At 41.0% G+C, this 21389-nt stretch overlaps 3 protein-coding genes across 5 annotated transcripts; 1 reads left to right on the forward strand and 2 right to left on the reverse strand.

Moving 5' to 3' along the window:
* Positions 1-1318: 1318 nt before the first annotated feature.
* slc25a1a (solute carrier family 25 member 1a) lies at positions 1319-6008 on the forward strand. The gene is made up of 9 exons (XM_067494566.1): positions 1319-1674; positions 2161-2268; positions 2383-2482; positions 2865-3003; positions 3109-3193; positions 3322-3426; positions 3538-3653; positions 3733-3806; positions 3908-6008. Exons 1-9 carry the CDS (start codon positions 1386-1388, stop codon positions 4020-4022), a joined length of 1131 nt encoding a protein of 376 aa, XP_067350667.1. The 5' UTR covers positions 1319-1385; the 3' UTR covers positions 4023-6008.
* Positions 6009-6153: 145 nt separating this feature from the next.
* Positions 6154-11910, reverse strand: nle1 (notchless homolog 1 (Drosophila)). Its single transcript, XM_067494565.1, has 13 exons — positions 11825-11910; positions 11025-11163; positions 10487-10707; positions 10252-10331; positions 9966-10042; positions 9769-9866; positions 8797-8989; positions 8558-8693; positions 8426-8472; positions 8136-8338; positions 7844-8003; positions 7685-7755; positions 6154-7593 (listed from the first exon to the last, which is right to left on the reverse strand). Exons 2-13 carry the CDS (start codon positions 11160-11162, stop codon positions 7581-7583), a joined length of 1437 nt encoding a protein of 478 aa, XP_067350666.1. The 5' UTR covers position 11163; positions 11825-11910; the 3' UTR covers positions 6154-7580.
* Positions 11911-12689: 779 nt separating this feature from the next.
* inpp5kb (inositol polyphosphate-5-phosphatase Kb) lies at positions 12690-19894 on the reverse strand. 3 transcript variants are annotated; one of them, XM_067494564.1, is made up of 13 exons: positions 19718-19894; positions 17563-17667; positions 17349-17457; positions 17058-17174; positions 16494-16669; positions 16295-16406; positions 16105-16214; positions 15989-16015; positions 14367-14580; positions 14078-14215; positions 13915-13998; positions 13721-13825; positions 12690-13477 (listed from the first exon to the last, which is right to left on the reverse strand). In XM_067494564.1, exons 1-13 carry the CDS (start codon positions 19756-19758, stop codon positions 13409-13411), a joined length of 1407 nt encoding a protein of 468 aa, XP_067350665.1. In that variant the 5' UTR covers positions 19759-19894; the 3' UTR covers positions 12690-13408. The 3 variants fall into 3 exon arrangements, with proteins under 3 accessions (XP_067350665.1, XP_067350663.1, XP_067350664.1); XM_067494562.1 differs by lacking the exon at positions 19718-19894 and adding an exon at positions 18094-19709; XM_067494563.1 differs by lacking the exons at positions 15989-16015; positions 19718-19894 and adding an exon at positions 18094-19709.
* Between the last annotated feature and the right edge of the window lie 1495 nt (positions 19895-21389).

Raw genomic sequence — 21389 nt, forward strand, 5'->3', positions numbered from 1 at the left:
ACACCAGAGAGCAGGAAGACAAGCTCGAAGAAATACATCTATCCAGCACGTCCCAAGTGAACTGAAATTTCATGCCTCAATCTCAAGCTGATGTACACATACATTATCAAACATAAAATAAAATACATTTTTTTGCAAATCAAGCAAATCAAATGTAGAATAACAGGTTGTTTTAGTTTGGGGGTTTGGCCCTGACTCTGTCTGTCTCTGGTCTCAGGAGGTGGGGGTTGTGGGTGTTCGTGGAAGCACTGACCTAGTTTCATTGTAAAGGGTTATCTGGGGAGGCATGCTGTGTGTTTGTGTGTGTGTGCTCTGGGATGGCATTTGAAGGAACAAGGATTACGAGGGAACAGGAATAGACCACAGTCTTTACTGTGTGGCTTGACACAGGAGGAAGTAAAGTGTATTGTGTGCTTCAAGTATGATTTGACTTTTCAAATTTCCAAGGTTATTTTAATTTAAATATCCTTTTAATTAAAATCTGTTTTTGTCCAGTCATGTCAGGAAATCATGGCAGGTGACTGTTGTCTATCACTTTAGCCTCACTGACACTATTCTGAGATGTTCATCCTTGCAGTTCTCACATTTCTGTAGTGGGCTTCTGAAGCCCTGTCTGAGTGACTGCTGGATTCTTGTTCAGCCCCCTAAACATGGACTGTAAATTCTTGGTGCTTCCACACTTATTTGGTTTCCACTATTAAGGCTTTGCCCTGATCTGTGCCTCATCGCAAAATGTTGTGGAGACACACAGAGGTCTTTAAATGCCATAGCTTGTTTTAACTTTCCTGACATGCAGTGGGATTTCTGAGACCTACATGTGTGTATGAGTCTGTGTCTTTCTAAACTATGTGTAAATAGTAGCACTTACATGATACACCTGTGCACAATCTGGACGTTCCCTGCAGTGTGTCAATTCCTTAAAAACACACTTTTTACTTTAGAATTATACCAAGTACCAAGTTAGAACCATGTACTTCACATCACATACTCAAAACAGTAAAGTGTGCACAAGGTGAAAGGGCCTGGATTTTATTTAGTGCAGCTCACTTGGCCAAACCAGTCTAAGAAATACGGATAATGGGTGTCACTGCACAGTCTGTTACTCAATTTATGCTATTGGTGCCTTTTTACATTCCTTGCTCACCATTATTAGACGATGACAATAGGTTAAGGCTAATAATAATAATGTATAAATTGCAGTCAGAATGAGAACTACGCTCGATGTATCAAAACAACTGCATCCGTCACGTTATTGGTCGCTACAAATCGTGGACAGTCACATGACTGAATCCTGCCATTAGGCAGCGTGTTGAGCCGATGCCCTGCCTCATCAGCTGACCGCTATTTGAATGTTGATACTGCCTCTTCCGCCGAGACACTGTTAGATGGACCATCGCCACGGGGGGAGATTAGTACCAGCAACCCTGACGACAAAGATGTCCTCGCTGCTGAAGCCGTTTTTGGTGTGTGAGGGGCCGTGCGAGACCTGCCGCGCCAGGAGAGGATGCCCGACTTCGAATCCCCATCAGAAACTTGCATCGCATCGTCTGGCCGCCGCGGCTGGTTTGGGCTCTCTGCCGGCTCACCAGCGGTCGTACGCGGGGAGGAGGAACCTGGCGGCTGCTGCAGTGGGAGGCAGGAAAATCACGCATCCTGGAAAGGCCATTCTTGCAGGTGCATTTTGCAACGCAGATACTGAAGCCGCAGACTTACCCCCCCCCCCCCCCCCCCCCAAAATCACGGTCGCCTATTTTGTTCTGCACAGCACAGATTAACCTCAGTCTGTCGCCCATTGAGACTATCCATGCAAAACTGGGTCAAAACATACCCAGTCAACAGGGAAGCAACAGAACAGCTGCTGCATGTATTACAGACATTTCTGTATTTATTATCATTCTCACTTTGTATTCATTAAAATTAAACGTTTCAATCAGCGATTAGTGATACAATACTTGCACTGTTATGCGACCAAACACCCCCATTGAACTAAATCACAGATATATCAGGAATGATGTAATGTCAGCATCGCTCTGCAATTAATCCATCAAATAGAAAATGCTGGCAAGTTTCTTCCTGCTGCTCAGAAAATTAAAGAGCACATCAGCACAGTGAGTCAACAAATCCTAACAGGCTGCTTTCTCCCCTTCTCTCCTCACTAAGGTGGTATAGCAGGAGGAATTGAGATCTGTATCACCTTCCCTACAGAGTATGTGAAGACCCAGCTGCAGCTGGATGAGAGAGCAAACCCACCACGATACAGGGGGATTGGTAGGTCACCGGGACGTGTGACTGCTGACTGTCTGCAGGTTTTAGTGCCACAATGTGTGGATTGTGTTGATTTTCACAAACTCCTGGTGGTTTTGTGTGTGTGTTTATGCACAGGCGACTGTGTGAAGTTGACCGTGCAGGACCATGGGCTCAGGGGGTTGTATCGAGGCCTCAGTTCCCTGCTTTATGGATCAATACCAAAGTCTGCAGTAAGGTAAGATGCACAGGGACTATACAGATTATTCAAATATATAGTTATCACAAAATAATAACAGAGCTATGATTGTTGCATCCTTTTGGTTTATAACACCAAACAGATCAGCAATGTTTTGACTTATGTCAAATTTAACAGTGGGCTGACGTCAAAGCAGTGACACTGCATTTCTGTTGTTTTCTTAAATTATCGATGAATCATTTCTTATATAGAACATCTCAAACGAATTATATAATTACTACTTGGTTGGTTCACTGAGTCATTTAATTAGTTGAAATCTTATTTCATCAATGAATGAACCACGGGTTACACAAAGGTTTAGCTCTTGTTTTCATTTTGACTCGTTCTCTGGACTCTATCACCTTCCTCTCTTTCCCCTCAGGTTTGGCACATTTGAGATGCTCAGCAATCCAATGCGAGATGCCACAGGTCGGCTAGACAACACACGGAGCCTTCTGTGTGGTTTAGGAGCAGGAATAGCAGAGGCCATTGTGGTGGTTTGCCCCATGGAGACACTCAAGGTGGGTGGAGCCAGATGCGGTTTCACATTCTTCTTCTTTATTAGGCTTTTTAGATTAAAAAAAATCTAAAAATGTTATAAAATTGGTTTAACCCATGTCTTCCAGGTGAAACTGATCCATGACCAGTGCTCCCTTAGACCTCGCTACAGAGGCTTCTTTCATGGAGTCAGTGAGATTATCAGAGAACAGGGTGAGAGAGCAGCATGAGTCAATGTACATTATTGTTCTGCACTAACACAAAACAGTTCAAATGCACAGAAGTGTCTGTTACAGTGCACGTGTGTAGTTTCTGTTCCATAAGGAAACAATCTCATTTAGGTGTAAGGGGGACGTATCAAGGTCTGACGGCGACTGTGCTGAAACAAGGAACCAATCAGGCCATCCGATTCTACGTGATGAATGCTCTGCGCAATTGGTACAAAGGTGAGAACATTTTTGACAAATCTCAGTCCTGTTTTGGTTAATGCATTGCATTTTCCTCTTCTTTCTCTCGCTCTTTCTACATGAATGCAACTTGTACATTTGTCCTCTAAGGTGATGACCCCAGACGGGAAATGCACCCAATTGTCACAGCGATGTTTGGAGCGACGGCTGGAGCTGCCAGTGTTTTTGGAAACACGCCTCTGGATGTGGTGAAGACCCGGATGCAGGTAGGAAACACACAATCTGATGACTTTTATAGTGATTAAGTTTGCATTTCCTAGAACTTTTTCTTGTTGTTGTTGTTAGGGTTTGGAGGCCTATCGCTACAAAAACACAATAGACTGTGCCTTCCAGATCTTAAAGCATGAAGGACCGCAGGCGTAAGGAACCTAATCCTGACACTTTATACTATTTTGGAAGCACTACTGTGGACAAACTCCCATACTTACTCACACACTGTTTCTTCTTGCTCTTCTTCCAGCTTCTACAAAGGGACAGTTCCCAGGCTTGGCCGTGTGTGCCTGGATGTGGCCATAGTCTTTGTCATCTATGAGGAAGTAGTCAAACTACTCAACAGTGTGTGGAAGACCCAGTAGACCAGCCAGACAGTGAGGGAAGTCCGGTGTGAAGCAAAGACCAGTGCCTCTTGCTTTGTACAACTGAGCACCTCTATTCTCGGTCATACTAGCTTCCATCATAGCCTTAAGCAGATGAAACGCCATCCTGACCAGTTTCCACTCTGTTACAGAGAATAAATTGACTCAAACGGACTCTAATCATATGGTGATTAAAAGGCTGCTCAAGTCAATAGTTGCCAAGAAAAAAAACAAAAAAAACAATCATATTTTCTCTTTAGTGGCCAGACTTAGAAATAAAAAGCAGAAACACAAGCACTTATTATTAATCAAAGGTCCAAATTCATAGGGAGGGAGGGGAAAAGAAACAGACTTGGTTTAAAAACATGGGTATTACACATGTCTAATGTTTTAGCTTTCTATGACTGTTACCATATTTGAAGAGTGAACACTTTCTACTGAAATCACGTGAGCTGGCTGCAGCACAAATGTCTGTATGTACTTCAACACTTGATGTTTCTTGACTCTCTTGACTGTGCTTGTCGCATCATCACAGTAAAACATTGACAGTATTTCTTGAGCTTTACATACTGTCCATTGTGCACTGTGTGGCCACTGCTGAAAATGAGAGTATGGCTGCAGGAATCTTGACGTGCCACCTGTCCTGTTACCAGCTGACGGGGGCTTAAAGGCTTCGCTGAGGCCACAAAAATGTGTCTAAAGTGAGCTCCTCTCCGGCAGATCGTATATTTGGGAACCAATCTTTATCTTGTAAAACGCCTCACATAGGGTCAGAGACAAGTGTCTGTTTATTAGAAGCATTAGCTTGCTGTGGTTATCCATTCTTGCATAACTTATACATATTCAACACCAGGTGAACCAATGAGGTATTCAGTAGCTGCTTGTGTAACCAGCTGGTGGGGAGCAGCCTGAAATACTACAGTGACTTCACTTCTCCACAAAATGCAACCGTGCCAGATTTTGTAATCCTTACAGGGGCAACAACAGGCTACAAAAGTAATTGCTGCAAATCAAAAACCAATGGAGAAGCATTTGACAACTAATTGGGCTAATTGGCAACAGGTCAGTAACATGACTGGGTATAAAATGAGCATTTCAGAGAGGCTGTGTCTCTCAAATGTAAAGATGGGCAGAGGTTCACCAATCTGGAAAAAACTGCATCTAAAAATTGTAGAACCATTTCAGAAAAATTGTACGTAAAGTTGCAAAGCCTTTGAAGATCCCACCATTCCACAGTGTATAATCTCATCAAAAGATTCAGAGAATCAGGAGGAATCTCTGTGTGGAAGGGACAAGGACTGAAGGTCAAAACTGGACGTGCTTGATCTTTTGGGCCCCAACAGAGATGATTCTCTACTGGACATCACTGCATGAGCTCAGGAACACTTCCAGAAATCACTGTCTGTGAACAGTCTGCTGTGCAGTCCACAAATGTAAGTTAAAGCTTTATCATGCAAAGAAGAAGCCATATGTAAATGGGTCCAGAAACCCTGCCAAGTTCTCTGGTTCTCTGCCAATCTCATTTAAAATGGTCAGAGGCAAAAATGGAAAACTGTTCTGTGGTCAGATGAATCAAAATTTCAAATTCTTTTTGAAACCATGGAGGCCATGTCCTGCAGACTAAAGAGGAGAGGCACCATACAACTTGTTATTAATGGACAGTTCTAAAGCCTGCAAATCTGATGTTATGAGGCTGCATTAGTGCCTATAGTGTGGGAGCTTTCACATCTGAAAAGACACAATAAATGCTGAAAAGTACGTAGAGGTTTTCAAGCGACATATTCTCCCATCCAGACAAAGTCTCTTTCAGGGAAGACCTTGTATATTTCAGCAAATCAATGCTAAACCACATACTGCATCCAAAAGCATGGTTCCACAGGATCAGAGTCCCAGTGCTGAAGTGGCCTGTCTGCAGTCCAGACCTTTCACCAATAGAAAAACATTTAGTGCATCAAACAAAAATTCCGGGAACAAAGGTCCAGGACTGTTGAGCAGCTAGAATCCTGCATCAGACAAGAATAGGACAAAATTCCTCCTCTTAAACTCCAGCAACTGGTCTCCTCACGACCAGATGTTTAAGATATATTGTTTATGTTCTATTGTGAATAAAATATAGGTTGACATTTTCAAATCACTGCATTCTACTTTTATTTAGATTGTACACATCTTCCGAACTTCTTTGGAATTGGGGTTGTAAATAGAAAACAAGTTACATTTCCAGCCCATATGAAAGCATTGCTTTTTGAAATTAAGTGAATGAAAAATCTCAACCTTTTGTACTTTGTACCAGATGCAAACAGACAACAGCACTGAGAGTGACGTGTTCAATAATGTGTAAAAACTGGCTACAAAAACTCATCTGTTCATTACATACATTCATCTGTATGTAATTTGTATGTGATGCTTTTCAAACTGTGCACTATTCTCTTTGGTTTTTGGTAATTTTTTTTTGTTTTCCTCCAACATCTTGAACATCTAAAGGATCCACTTAAACATTTGCAAACAAATTATAAAACACAATAGCTATGACGTAAATATGTGTTTTAAATATTCACTAAATCAGTTAATAATGCGACCACAAGGGGGCACAAGCCAGCGTCTCCTTGTGTCAATCCCAAGTCTGGATAAATGCAGAGGGTTGTGTCAGGAAGGGCAGCCGATGTAAAACACATGTCAAATCCAATATACGAATCGCTACTTCCACACCAAATGTGACATTGGGACATGAAATTAGTTAGTGAGAGAGAGAAGAGGATGCAGGGGGTAGGAATAGTTTGAGGCACATGATTCGTTGGGGCGACCCCGAAAGGGAACAGCCGAAAGAAAAAGAAGTAGTTAAATCAAGAATAATACATTCACTTCATATTCTGTATTCAACTGGTGAAACTGGTTTTCCTCTTCGGACAAACAAAAAGAGGTCCAACAAATTTAATAGTTGCTACTTTACTTTACTACTTTGGCAAAACAAAACAAAAAATAGGTTGAAATTTTGTTGATGGTAGGACAGAGGAGATTAAAGGCTAAAGGTAAAGAGTAAGCATCTTCTCCATTAACACACAAGTATCAGCACTCCAACCTGTTGTCTCTCTCTCTCTCTCTCTCCCCGATCTCATTTCTCTGGAATGTATTCAGTACGCTGACGCATTACGTAACATTAACTGTAGTTTCTGCATATGGTCTGGCACTATAGCACAGCTTTACACAAATATTATCTGTCACAGCGCCTGAGGTGTACAAATCAGTTCGTACATAAATGGAAACCATTTAAATATTAAGTCTAATACTTAAGTACATACAGTATAGTTTCTATTAGGATGGATTTTTAGAAACTCTCACATAAACCTTACACCTTCTTCTCATCAATCCATTAATAATCCCACATATGGTCAAACCTGCAGGAGCATTTGCATCAGGATCACACTTTCTTGACACAATGCCACCGTAATAAAGCAAAAGGAGTGATTTGATACAGTCTAGCCACCCTTGCTTAAGCTGATGGGTTTCTTTAGAGTAGCAGATATGAATCCTCTGTCAACACTGAGGACGACAAAGGTGTGGTTATCTCCTCCATCTGGAAATACATAACACAAGGGCAAAACGTTGGATGTGAGAAAAAAACTGGTGTCCAACATATAAAAAAGCTAATGAGAGATCTCACTCACATTCTAAGACATTTGTCTTTCCCGCCGCTAGCCACTCGTTGTCCATCAGGACTCCAGTCCACTGTAAAGACCTTCAAAGAGAAGAAATAGAACAATTAAGGAAAAAAGAAACAGGATGATCTGTTCTTGTCATGAATTCTGTAACAGCTCTTCACTCACCTCATCAGCATGGCCAGGAAGGTCCATGTTAAGCTTCCCAGTCTTGATGTCCCAAACTTTAAGGGTGCTGTCACTGCTGCCACTGACCAGCAGCCTGCTGTCTGCTGACCATGCCACTTGATACACCGATGCCACGTGGCCACGCAGCGACATTAAGTACCTGTGTGCAGGTAGATGAGCGTGCAGACAGAAAAATTACACTGTGACAAGCAGATAATCTTAGCGTTACAGCACCATCACAAGGAAAACAGCAGTACTGTATACAAATACAGTGGTTGAGACATGTTCGTACTTTCCAGTGCGCCCATCCCAGATTTTAATAGATTTATCAAATGACGCAGATGCGAGGAGCCTGGTGTCTGGGGAGAAGAGCACTTCATTGACCAGAGCACTGTGCCCAGTCATTCTGGCCAAAGGCTTCTTGTCTTCTGCAGGGTTCCACAGGAATAAGGTGAAATCATCTGAGCCAGACACTAGACGCTCTGGAGCTGAGCCCTGCAGAAAAACAGAAAGAGCAAGAGCGCTGATACAAGGAGTTATCAAAACAAAATATGGATTTTAACCATAATACACAGTCCTTACCCTGGCTTTATTATATCTCTGCAATGCTTTTTCCTTCAGCTCTGACACTGGGGGGAAAAAGTTTAAGCTCGTTACATGAAAACATCTAAAGGCATCTAAGCCACAATCCCCATAAAAACTGGTGGGCCTTACATGATCCGGTGAGGTCCTGGGGGTTGACCGTGGCCGTTTCAGGTTCAAAAGCTCCAGTGCGCAGGACGTAGTCTGTGCTCAGAGCAAGTGTGTTTACCCAGTGAGCGTGACCTTGCAGAGTCCTACACTGGACACCCTACATCCGCAGACAGTCAAACACATTAACTGCTCAATTAAAACAGATTTCTCATGATTCTGTTGTTAGCAATCAACATTGTGTCAGCCTCACACACACTTACATCTTTAGCTCTCCAAACTTTGACTGTCCTATCCTGGGAAGAAGTGTAGAGAAGTCCATCTCCTCCCCACTTCACACAGGTGACTGACTGAGTGTGTCCAGTCAGGATCTTCTCGCAGCGTCCCAACACAACGTCCCAGATACGTACTGAGCCGTCCTTAGAGCTACTGGCTAAGTACCGACACTCTGGGTTACTGGCAGCGAGAGGGAGGAGCGCATCACAGAGAGACACAATAATCAGACATCACAGTGACGTCATTATTCAGCATTTCTTCCATCGGTTTCAAAACACACTAAAGCGTATTCTTGGGATTTACTCTCGCTATTCTAAATTTACATCTGGTAGAGGAGCTAGTCTTACAAATTAAAACCATTGAAATTTTTTTTGCTAAATACCAATTAAATAGCAAACAAAAGACCTACAAATGCCACGAAAATTTGCCAGGGTTACAATGCAGGTATTTGTGTCATACCATGTCCTAACAGGACAAGTTTAGATGCTGCATGGTCCTGACTCACTGCACAGGTGTTTACTGAGAATATGAATGTCTCCTTTTAAAATAAAGCGTCTTCGTGAGCCACCATGTTTAAGACTGGAATCCTAAACCTGACCTGACCAAAAAGGAATCCATTAATTCTATTATTCATTTCTATCATTTCCTAATGTGACATTTCAAAAGTAATTAATTAAAGAGAACAGATGTGTTCTTCTGTATGTAGAAACATCTCTATTTAAGAAAAAACAATATAATGGTTTATTTATCTATAAAGTGATTTCTTTCCCCTTTTGACTTTCCCTCATGACTATGTTCAGGAGAATATCTGATAATAGCATCTATGAAAGGCCTAGAGTTTTAACTTCATGCTCACAAGTAAAATATATTGCACATAAACTATTTCAGAATGGGATTTAAGGGTAATACCAAAATAACAGGGAACAATTTACAGAAAATACACAGTGATGATTACTCACAGATGGAGTGGTTCCCAGGAAAGCCAGGTTATCCACTTGGTGTGCCCTGTCAAAGTCTTCCCAACCTGTGTACCAGTAACTGGATCCCAAATACAGATCTACAGGAATTAGAACCATGAAAACAGAAATGCATCGTGTTGGAATACAGATAACATCTACTGATCAAATGTGTGCATTGCGGACATACAGTACAGTACCTGACTGTTCTTGCAGCCTGAAGCCAGTTTTTTGCCATCAGGTGACCAGGCGATGCTCAATATCCAGTGTGTGTGTCCTTAAAACAAGCACAATGGTGCAGAAAAGCATGAATTGCTGGTGGGTCGGGTAAGCACCTGTCCCCATCGGTGTGAATGGGTAAGTGTGAAGCAGCATTATAAAGTTCTTTGGATAAAAGTGCTTTAAGAGCATTTCCCCATTTACCAATCAGTGATTTATATAGCAATTCATAACAGACCACGCTGCCGCACAAAACTGGATTCATACCTCTGGAAGTGTGATGTGGTGTTTCAGTCATCAGATCCCAAAAACGCACTGTGGTATCGCCTGAACCACTGGCCAGATATCTACAACAAGTACAAATTAATAAACAATATGTCAACCTACTCCCTGAGTGTGTCTGCAGATCATAGATTGTAGCTTCACCTTCCTTTTGTTATATTGTATGGACTTGTATATAAATCAGTGTGCTCAAAAGACATTCTGTGTTAGAGTTACCCACTTGCCAGTGGGGCTGAAAGCAGTGGAGATGACAGCTTCTGTGTGTCCCTGTAAGGTGCTGGTACAGCGGGCCACAGCTCGCACTCTGAACACAGCCTGAGGCTGGTAAATAACTGGTAGGACACTCTCTGTCTCAATCCCAAGAGCCTTCACACACGATTCTAGACTTGATACCACCTCAACATCTCCGTGCACGAAAAATGCCAGTGGTACTGGTTCTTCCTACAGTGGGTAAAAGCAAAAACTAGATCAGTTCACAGAATTTTATATTTTAAATGAACTCAAAAAAAAGGACCGTACAGCCTCTCAGGTCTCCCCTACTTTAAGCAATTCAGGAATAATGAAATCATGCGATTGATAGAACGCGGTTCAAGACTGTAAAGCCCCTAAAACTCTGAGTAATGAATAATGAAATTAATATGTAAATGTGGACAAACTTTGGATTAACACTTAAGAGTACAATGCCTTAATGTGCACTTGTGTACAACCTGATCACAACTACATTTAGATAAATCAACTAGATATTGGCAGCTGCTTACCTTCTGTAGCAGTGCATTGCAGACCAGCTGAAGCTTGTCTGGGGTGATGTCTACAGGAATATCAAAAGGTGAACCCAAGACCTCCCCATTCTCGTCCTGAAACTGGATCAGCAACCGCTCCACATTCTCACTTGCCATCCTGTGTTAGATGTAAATATTTAGTTCAACAACAATCGATCTTCATACACATAGATCAGAGCAAACATATTATTAACACTATTAAAGAAATGGCAAAAATAAAAACATCAACAGCAGCAACAACAGGCGATTTTATTTTTTCTTTGGGGAAAATGTCAATGGCTAAAAAAACACAGCATAAGTCACATCAAGTCTCTACTGGGAAAATGAAGGTATTTGTTTTAAACGCTGGGACTCAATTAAAGCCAAAACCACGACGCTACATTTGCTGAATTTCCAAGTAGAATTAGCATCATTTTGTAGTCTGTCCTATGTAGTGCATTTTATTCAGTACAGTATGTTTTGCCATGTAGATAACATTATAGCTAACTTTAGCCAAACCACCTGACGGACCGTTCACATAACGTTAACTTACAAATGTTATTTTGAACAACACATTTTCACGGTTTACACGGTTTACGTAAATAGCCTTGTGTCAATCATGGCAGGCGTCGATGTAAACCAGTGAAGCTAATTTTGCTAGCTTACTGTTAATCAGCATTTTGGACTGTTAACTCCTTTTAGTAGCGACAGCACAGCATTAAAATCACCGCCACTTGTTTACACAAGTGTATCCAGTTTTATAAGACAATAGATTAGTACGGAAATGTAGAAAACGTTACCTTTAGCAAGGCAGCGATATGTTTTAAAAAAACCCACGTGTCTACCACCAAAGAGCCTGTAAATAAAAGATGCTCCAGGAAGTTATCGGGTCCGTGGACAGATTCCCGCAATGGCTTATGGGGGAGCGGAGCGGGTACGTGTTCATGTTGATGTGTTCATCTTCACTTCAAAAAGTATTTCTGGACAACCTCAACTTGTTCTCCACGCTCACTCCTGTTTACTACAACATGTAAACATAAATAGTTTTGTTGATTTCACAAAAACCCACCAAATGTATCTTGCTTCCAGACATAGGTCTGTGCTACTGCAAATGTCTGGCATTTACCAACAAAAAAGCCATAAAGGAACTGCTGGTGATGTGTTAATATACTACAAACAATATTGTCTTTAATTTAACACGTGTATAAAGATAATTACTGCCCCATACACATATTTGCAGGCTGCTTAGTACAGCAACAATTGTCTGACCTCTAGGTGTCTGAAAAGCAGCAGCTTTTCTCACAGGCAAGTGTGACAGACAGCGGATTGAAGCAGTCACAAGCTCACTTCTCTAACCTTTGGGCCACCACTGAGCAAATTTAAACTACCTCTACACTAAATAGTCAGTTTCACAATGATAGGGCCCTTGCGAGCATTTTTGAAAATTAATGGCTAGTCTAAAACTATGTCCAGACACCAGTTATGTTGACTGGTTTTGTGGCTTGGTAGAAATTTGACTTGTGATGTTTCTGAAAAATACATGTTCTGCTGGGGCCCTAACCAACAACCTGTAATTGACAAATTCTATTTCCACAATAAAACAAATCCAACAATTATATCCTGTGTTATGTGAAACTGTTTGATTTATTGATCAATCCACCAAACCTGGTCCACACTGTATACACATACACACATTCACATTTTGACACATGTTGACACTTTTTTTCTTTTACAGCAATCATCATTTTTGTATTGGGATAGAACGTGTACCCTGTATCGCACCAACACTATAGATATAAATAATTCAAATCTTTAAAATGCAGGTAAATGAATATATTATGCTATTCATAATATGCATTATACTTATATTTTTGCATTAAATATATTTCTTGTAAAGCAGTATATGACCTGTCAGTGTAGTTCAAACAACCAGAAGCATGTTTTTGCAGTAAGACTAGTTTTATATGAGTTAGTTAGCCTATGATGGGCAGATTTTTATTACGCTTGTACAACTCTCTACACAGGCACTTATGTAGACCAGACCAAAACAGAAACACATACATGAAATTAATGTTTGACTCAATACTGTATTGACCTGCACTACTTTTAAAAACAAAACTTGAGCACAGTTTATATTTTTAAAGCAACTTGGTAAATTGGCATATTGATTTTCGTGTATTTTCTTTTCCACCAGGGGAAAAACTGTGTATAAGTTGATCAGCTACTCATTACAACAATTTTTCGGCAAAGAAACTGATTCAGCAAGAATAAACCTGAAATTAAAGTTTAAAACAACAAATTCAAGTTGGTTTGTCAAGCTGAGTCATTTTATCCACTAGATAATAGAGTTGATCTCGGGGCATTTTGCAGGAGAAGGAAACACATTATTGGTTGAGGCCGTTGATGTTCTCAGGAACGAGCTCCTCCATGACAGCACGCTTTGACTCCATGATCTGTAAGATCATAAACAAGCATGGATCCTTAAATTCACACATTTCCTACTGCAAATATGCTCAGTAGCCTTTGTATGAAGTAAGCCTATACAGTCTATTGCAATCAATTTTACTGATGTACCAAATGCAGTGGCCACTGAGCAACACTAGTAACCAGAATCTAAATCTTAATCTAAATGCCCTAAGTGTCTTAGGGCAAAAACAAATCCCAGAAATATAATAAAGCAACAGTAGTATACTCACATCGAAGGTATCACTGATGCCAATCAAGCTTTGCAAGTTTGTACTGTAGTAACCCAAAACATACTGTCCACCAAGCAACGGGATCTCATCTTTATTAACAGATATCTGCAACCGCAACACACAAATATGTATGTTACTAAAGTTTGTGCCAATGTGGCCTTCACCTTAAAACACAATGCCTCACTTTGCTTTACCTGTATGACTTCTTTTGTCTCTGGAAGGTCGCCCTCTCTAACCCATACAAAGGTTTCATAATCAGATGCACACTTGAATCCCACCTGCAAAAGAGTAACCGCGTGTTCACATTTGTTTTAATTATACTGTTAGTGTGTTATCTCTTTATGTCAACCCCAGTACCTTGTACAGGCCTATCCAGTCCCAAGTGGAGGACATGAAGTCCTCTTGGATGGTGTAGTTGAGGAGGGCAACCTTGTCTCTGCACCATACTCCCACAGGAGATACATGCACCAGTGGTGTGTCAAAGTATTTTCTCAACTGTGGGGAAAAAAGGGGAAGAGGGGCCGTAACAATGTAGAAAAAGTACTTCACTTAATGGTAGTTTTGGAAGAAAAGATGTAAAATTATATGTACTGTGTTTATCATAATAAAACAAAGTCCTGGTGTCCAACAATTATTCCACTCTCACCTCCAGACTGAAGGTTGCAATGACAGGCTTGTGGTCACTGACTCCATAGCTCATGTCACTCGTGTATTTTTCCTGCGTGACCAGAATTGGATACTTGTTTTGTCCATCATCAGTAGATGTCATTGCCTTCTCATCCTCCTCCGCCTCTGGTGGGCTTTTGGGTTTTATGCGCCAGAGGATCCGATCGGTCCAGGCTGGTTTTCTCTTTTTGCCACTGAATAAAACAAAGGCAAATGACAATGCCACAGTTACTTTTTGAAATGAAGGTAATTATTGTTTCTAATACTTACCAGAAAGGCCACATTTCTATTTACAACAATCTAAATTGCAGTTGTTATTCCTGTTAAAAGGATTTCAAACCGTGCTGTCGAAGAACACAAACCTGACACCTACAGGGTAAAGTAGCATGCAGGCTAAGGATTGTCGGGAGCAGACAACACCATCTGACGTGCTGTTAAGCTTACATATACACACTAAAGAGGAGGACGAATGTTACGAAGGAACAGTCAACACAAGAGGGTGGGGCACAAGAGGGAGTTTACCCAGGTCTAAGGTTCGTAGGTTTACTGAACTTAATGGTAAATGGTCTGTACTTATTCTGTACTTTTTATTTTCCACCTATTGGCGCTCAGAGCATTTTGCACTGCTTCTCATTCACACATTCGCACTCACACTCCGATGGGGGAGCTGCTATGCGGCTGGCCAACACTCACCAGGAGCAACTAATTTAAGGTTCAGTGTCTTGCTAAAGGGCACTTTGTCACGTGACTGGAGGAGCTGTGGAATTGGTGAATGACCGGTCTACCTCCCGCACCACCCAGATAATGCTCATAAAGGTTTTTTGTTGAAAAAGCATCGCCATGTAGTGGGACGGGGATCTGCTGAAGCTGCACTCTTTTGTCACCAGGCACCAAATTGTGGTTATAGTCGCTTGCAATAATGCCAAAGTTGCAGCTGGTTTCAGATTTTGTTTTTTTGTTTTTTCATAAAAACTCAAACATGCTTGATTATAACAGTCCAAACATAGCGTTTTGGTTTGGCTTAGGCATAAAACCATCGAGGTTTGGTGTGGGAACTCACGTGGGAGGTATTAAACCCCTTTGCATGCTTTCATGATTATCAGTGTCTCCAGTTTTCTTATGATTGTAGGATATAAGTATCTAACCTTCAAGGTCTATTCAACAGCTTATTCCTACTGGGATCTATGGAGACACCCACCTTGGCGGGTCTATTTCCCTGTACCAGAACCCAAACCAGACAGAGAGCAGCCCCCAGATGATGGAGGTGAGAAGGAAGAAGAGGGTGGTGCTGCAGCGCTGCAGGGGCCTGGGCCTGTACATGGTTAGGGGCAGTGCCACAGTGCTCTTCCTGAGAGAGACACATGCACGTGCCAGTGTCAGGAATAGGGATGAAGCTGCTTCATCTATCATTATTTAGTTTTAGTACGTTGGCTGCTTCAAGTCCTGTTTAGTGTGTCACAGGGGTCACACATGTCATTCTAACCAAAGAGAGTGTGGAAAAGGCTTTGGGAAAAAGGACAGATGGTGTGATGCCACTAATATATATGTGAATGTGGGGCATGCAAAAAAAAGCAAAAAGAAACAAAAAAAAAAACGTCTTACTTAAAACCCAACCATGTCTTCAGAGAGCTGTGCAGAATTCAAATGGAAACAAGAGCACAGATGAAGGTTGGGGCATAGGAGAGTGAATCTATATTTATTATTAACATACTTGTTACCTGGTATCATAGGCGTCGGAGTTACGGACAAATTTGTAGGTGGGTTTAAAATGTAATTCTCCCTCCTCAAATTCCTGTAGGAAGGGTTCCTTCTTCTTCATGGTGATAAGCTGCAGGAACATAAAATAAATTAGTGACTGGGCATTGATGTGTGTGTGTATGTGTGTGTTTGCTCCTTTTGAAATATCACCTGGTCTTTGTCCCACAGCAAATTAACGCGTCCACTGTTAATGGACGAGCGGAGGAAATGCAAGCCATGGTCTGCAATACGGAAGTTCAGATCACCAAAGCAGAACACCACCCTGTGAAAGACGGAAGCAGAGTGACTGCAGAGCATATGTTGCATGGTGGGTGTGTGTGTGAGTGCCTAATGTTTGTGCTCCACTGACTTGTGGTCCAAAACATGAGGGGTTTCAGAGAAGTCAAACTCCTGTGACTCAAGGATGTACTCAAACTCATCAACTCGCTGCAGAGCGTAGTTCATATGTGCCGCTAGGTGGCAGTTGAGAAAGCAGATCATGTGGCCGTAGAAGGAAAAACGCACAGACACGGCTCCTTTATTACCCTTATACAAAGAAAACAAAAAATGATCTGTCAAAACTTAGAAATGGTGATTAGCAAGTGAAAATACAATGATTTATTGCTATAGTCACAATAAAATGCATATTTTATCTAACTGATATTAATTATACTTTAACTTGGATTATTTGGCTTAGACCATTTGTGTTGCTTGCCCCTCTATTACCAGTTTTACCATTGCATGTTCTTTCTTTGAGATTTCGTTCAGTCAAAGCTGTTGCACATTCCACTCAACAAGCACAATAGGCCTTTCATAATGTGCTTAAATGCTACAGCATCTGATGCCAGTGGGATTCCAGGTTTGCAGACTTTAATAGTGTTGTTGTTGCCTAAGAGCTATGGGGTTAATCGCTGGTCCCACTGTGACTTCCTACCCAGTAGCCAAAGATGCCAGTGCGAGTGTAGGTGGTCTGGATGTTTCTGATGTAGGGGAGATGAATTTGTTTGGCAAACATTAGTAGAAGCAAACCCTGCATCCTCACTGATGTGACCTAGACGTAGATGGAGATGTTGAAAGAAAGTTTTAATAAGTTTCCAATAAATGTTTTACATTTTAATCAGCTTTTAATTAACATATACACATTGCTACACAGCACCAAAATAAAATGCAGTTTCTCTTTAAATCACATCACACCCTCCATTTCCCTCCCGTTGTTCCCTCTCACCTTGACAAAGCCGCTGGGTGATAGTGTTTTCATGAAGATGTGGCTCCAGGAGTCCTCCATTAGAAGGTCTGAGATGAACCTCACCGGGGCGGCATTCACCTCCTGCAGGCTAAACCATAGCAATACCAGTCAATTAATAATCAATAAACTTTAAAACAATGTTTGATATGTTTTTAGTTTCCGGTTTCCACATGTTTTGCATGTTATTTCTCACCCAATTACATAGAGGTCTGTGGGGGGCTGAACATCCAAATACAGCAAAGAGGTGAGGTCTTCAGGAGGCTCTGCTGTGGCTACATTCCATGTCACCATGTGCAGCCTGTCAGTATTTGGAGTTTTTGGAAATGACAGGAATCGACCAACATGATAGAAAAACAAGAAATATTATTAAATATATGTTGCATTGCTGCATTTTCGTTATTAGAACATTTTTAACCGATCGCAATACAGATGTCCACAGCGGTACACAGCATGCTTGTGTAAATTTCAATTAAATATAATTTCTACCTCTAATTTGATTTCTTCTTTCAATTACATTCAATAAATACAGAAACCAACAGTTTAATGTCCTTTTATAATCACTATAAGGCAATTTTTTTCTCTAATGCTAAGTAAAATAATTTTTTTTTTTTTTTGACAACTCAGATGCTTCCTGTGTGTGTGTCTGTGTGCATGTGTGTCTCTCTCTGTGTGTGTGTGTGTGTGTGTAACCTCACATACAGTATGTGAGTCAGGATGTGTCAACCTGAATGAGTCTGTGGGAACGAAGCGTCCGCAGAGCTGAAAAGCTTCATCCAGCGTGCGGGACACTTCTTCACTGACTTCGTCGTCGGAGCTCATGTCCTCAATGCAGGTCAGCAGCTGGGACAAACGGTGGCGGAGGAGCATCTTGGACCTCGAGCCCTGGGAAACTGTACTGCTTGTGCTGTCTGACCGCACACGGGGAATGTCTGTCAAAGGGTCCATCTTTAAATTTTAGTCCTTGTGTAAACTTTGTTATTTATAAAAATCTAAACCAAAAATGTTGTCCTGCAATGGGAAATATCCAGTAGAAGAAATGCTTTTGGCCTGCTTTGTCCTCAGACTTCTTTGGTCGGTTCAGTTGCAGCCATCTGTTGTAAGAGGCCTTCTCTATGCTCAAGCCACTGGAAGTAACACGTAACGAATGTTTCCTTGTTAGTCCGGTCTCTTGTGGCAGCTTCTGTTTTAGGTCCTACACACTGACTGGGATCAAAAAAACCCAGCGATCTACGTTGAAGTGTGTCTATGCTGCTGCAGTTCTTTATGTGGCAGCGCAGTCTTGTGTGGTCATGCAGTGATGGCGCAACGACTGACAAAGCAGTGGGTCAACTCAGGAATGAGGGCAAGAATTAGTCTGATTTATAGTCTAATCGCAGGCATGTGAACATGTGTGTGTTTGTCTTTGAGTGTGTGTTGAAGAGGTGGACTGGAGGCTGATCCTCCATCTTTGTGAACATTGTTGTAAATCTTGGACACCCCTTCAGTGTTTCTCTCTATCAGCAGAGTACAATGCATGCAACCCCCGAAATTACAGCAAAGCCTTAATCAAGGGACAACAATGCACAATAGCATTAGCTTCTTTTGGCCCCTGTCCAGTCTCTCCTCATAGGCGAAAGTTTATTTTTGAACAGCCAGAGAGACATGAGGAGGTAAGCTCCAGTGCAGACGGGTTAGGGCTTGTTTCTAAATGAAACAGGCTCATATAACTCTAATGATCAAGTGTTGCAGCACAATTCATAGTGGATACATTAGATAATAGATTTATAATTACATAAAATGTTTAGCAATCAGCTTTTATCCAAACATTTTAGTTTCACAAATACAAAGGCAGTAATGCAAAACGTTTTACAGCTTTTTAAAAGTTGTGATTCTCATCTCCACTAGCTACATCCAGTCACGCTCTTTTATAAAGTCCCTGTATGTTAGAGCTCAAATAATAAATCATAGCAAAGAGGTAAAAAGTGAGAACTGTCAGAGACTGTATGAGTAAAAAGGAGGGTACACGCTTAGAGGGAGAAACAACAAGCTATTATTGCCCTTTAAATTAAAAGAAGTGCCCCAGTTCTCCCTGCTGCTTTATGTAACAGTGTCACACGCAGAGACTTTGGGCACATTCTTTAGCAAGCACAAGTGTTAAGAGGATAACCAACACGGTTCATTGTCCACGGTAAAATGATGAATGAAAGAATATGTAAAATCAGCCTTGCAGAGAGTGAGAACCAGCAGGTTCAAAGCTCCACAGATTAGACACTCGTCTGCTTCCTCTTCAAAATACTTTCATCCCCATTTGGTGTCTCTTGTTACAGAACAAAGAAGAAGCAGCAGTGTATACAATGTACTGATCTTACCTGCACGTGTCTCTCCCACTTTGAAATCGTCCAGTGCTCATTATCACCGCTGTAGGCACACACACAAAGACACACAGATATGTCTTACCAAACAAGAGGAACACACACACCGAGTACAAATCTTTGTCTCGATTGCAGCCAAATTACCAGGAGCACAGACCAGAGCCCAGCAAAACAGACAAAGCTCAACCTGACAGAGCTGCCTGGAAGTCATTTCTGAAATGGCTTTGTAATCATGTCTAATCCACATTAAAGTGACAGTGACCTGAAGGTCACATGGAACAACACAAACACTTTACTTAGAAGCCATTTTAAAAACATATTTAATAAATTAGACCGTAAGGTTCCCTAAGTAATAAAATATCTATTTTATCTATATACGGTGTGAATTTGGGAGCGATATTTGATCTGTTTGCATAGTTTCTAGTTTACACATAGAATTATGATGGAGCAGCAATACTGATAATATGGATTCATGTTTATGCCTGTCAGAAAAAATGTCCAATGTCCATTCTCGTTGTAGTCCAGTTTTTCTCTCCACTTACTCCTGAATGAAAATGTTTGGCTCTTTAGTTACTAATTGATCCATCTCACAAGCTGGCCTGTTACTGACTTTGTCTTCCATCCTCTGGATGTTTTGTTCAGGGTTTCAAATATTTTATTAATTAACATTTGAAGACAAATCACAAGCCAGCCAACATAAACTCCCACCCAAAACACTATCATTAAAATACTAACAGACAACCAGAATTTACAAGTGTAAAGTTAAATTTACACATGTTGGGGTGAGAACGAACCAAACCCAGAAGATTGAAGGATGGAAACCAAGATTAGCCCTGTTTTAGGCTGAAATCCTCCCTAACACTCAAAGGAACATACTGTAGTCAAATCCTCCATCCTTAATATAAAAGCATATATTAGTGATGTTTTAAAAATACTTAACCTGATGGCTGTAAAATAAGAAGTGCTCTAAAGTCATGCAGCAAAAATGTGCTGACAGTAAAAGTCTTAACTCGAACATTTTGGGGATTCACCGATAGAAAACAAGTCCCCAAAATGTATCCACAAGATGATTGTGGATACATGCAAACTAAGAGATTGGTGTTATTGTCCTAGGACCAAATTGGCATCTGAAAATGGAAGGATTATACGGAAATAATGGCTTTTGGCTTTTCCTGAAACCAATTTTAATGAAATAATAATGAAATAATGAAATGTTCAAAATAATTCTAACAAATTTTTACCCCTATTTATAAGTTAATGCCTGTTGTCCTTATTAGACTGCTTTGAATATGCTCTTTAAAACTCATTTTCTAAACTATATAAACAAAACAAAATAATATAAACATAAATAAAATTCAAGTCACATTTTGTGAACGACTGCCCCCATTAACCTATTCTTAAATCAACGGAGGTATGTTTTCGTTGTGCCAGTCTTTCAAAATATAATATAACTTACTACTATAGTATTACTATACCGGATTATAAATTATAACTTTTTTTGTCCCATCAGTCACTTCTTCATATTTAAGCACCAGCTGAAACAGACGAAAGAAAAACACTGTCATTTGTTCTGTACAGTACCTTCCTCTGTGTGTTTCCCTCGTGGTGTCAGGAAAAAGCCACAGACCCCGTGTGCACAGATGATGAAGACCTCAAAAGTGGAGCCAAG

The sequence above is a fragment of the Channa argus genome, chromosome 24 (genome assembly GCF_033026475.1).
Source record: "Channa argus isolate prfri chromosome 24, Channa argus male v1.0, whole genome shotgun sequence".
Classification (NCBI taxonomy): Eukaryota; Metazoa; Chordata; class Actinopteri; order Anabantiformes; family Channidae; genus Channa; species Channa argus.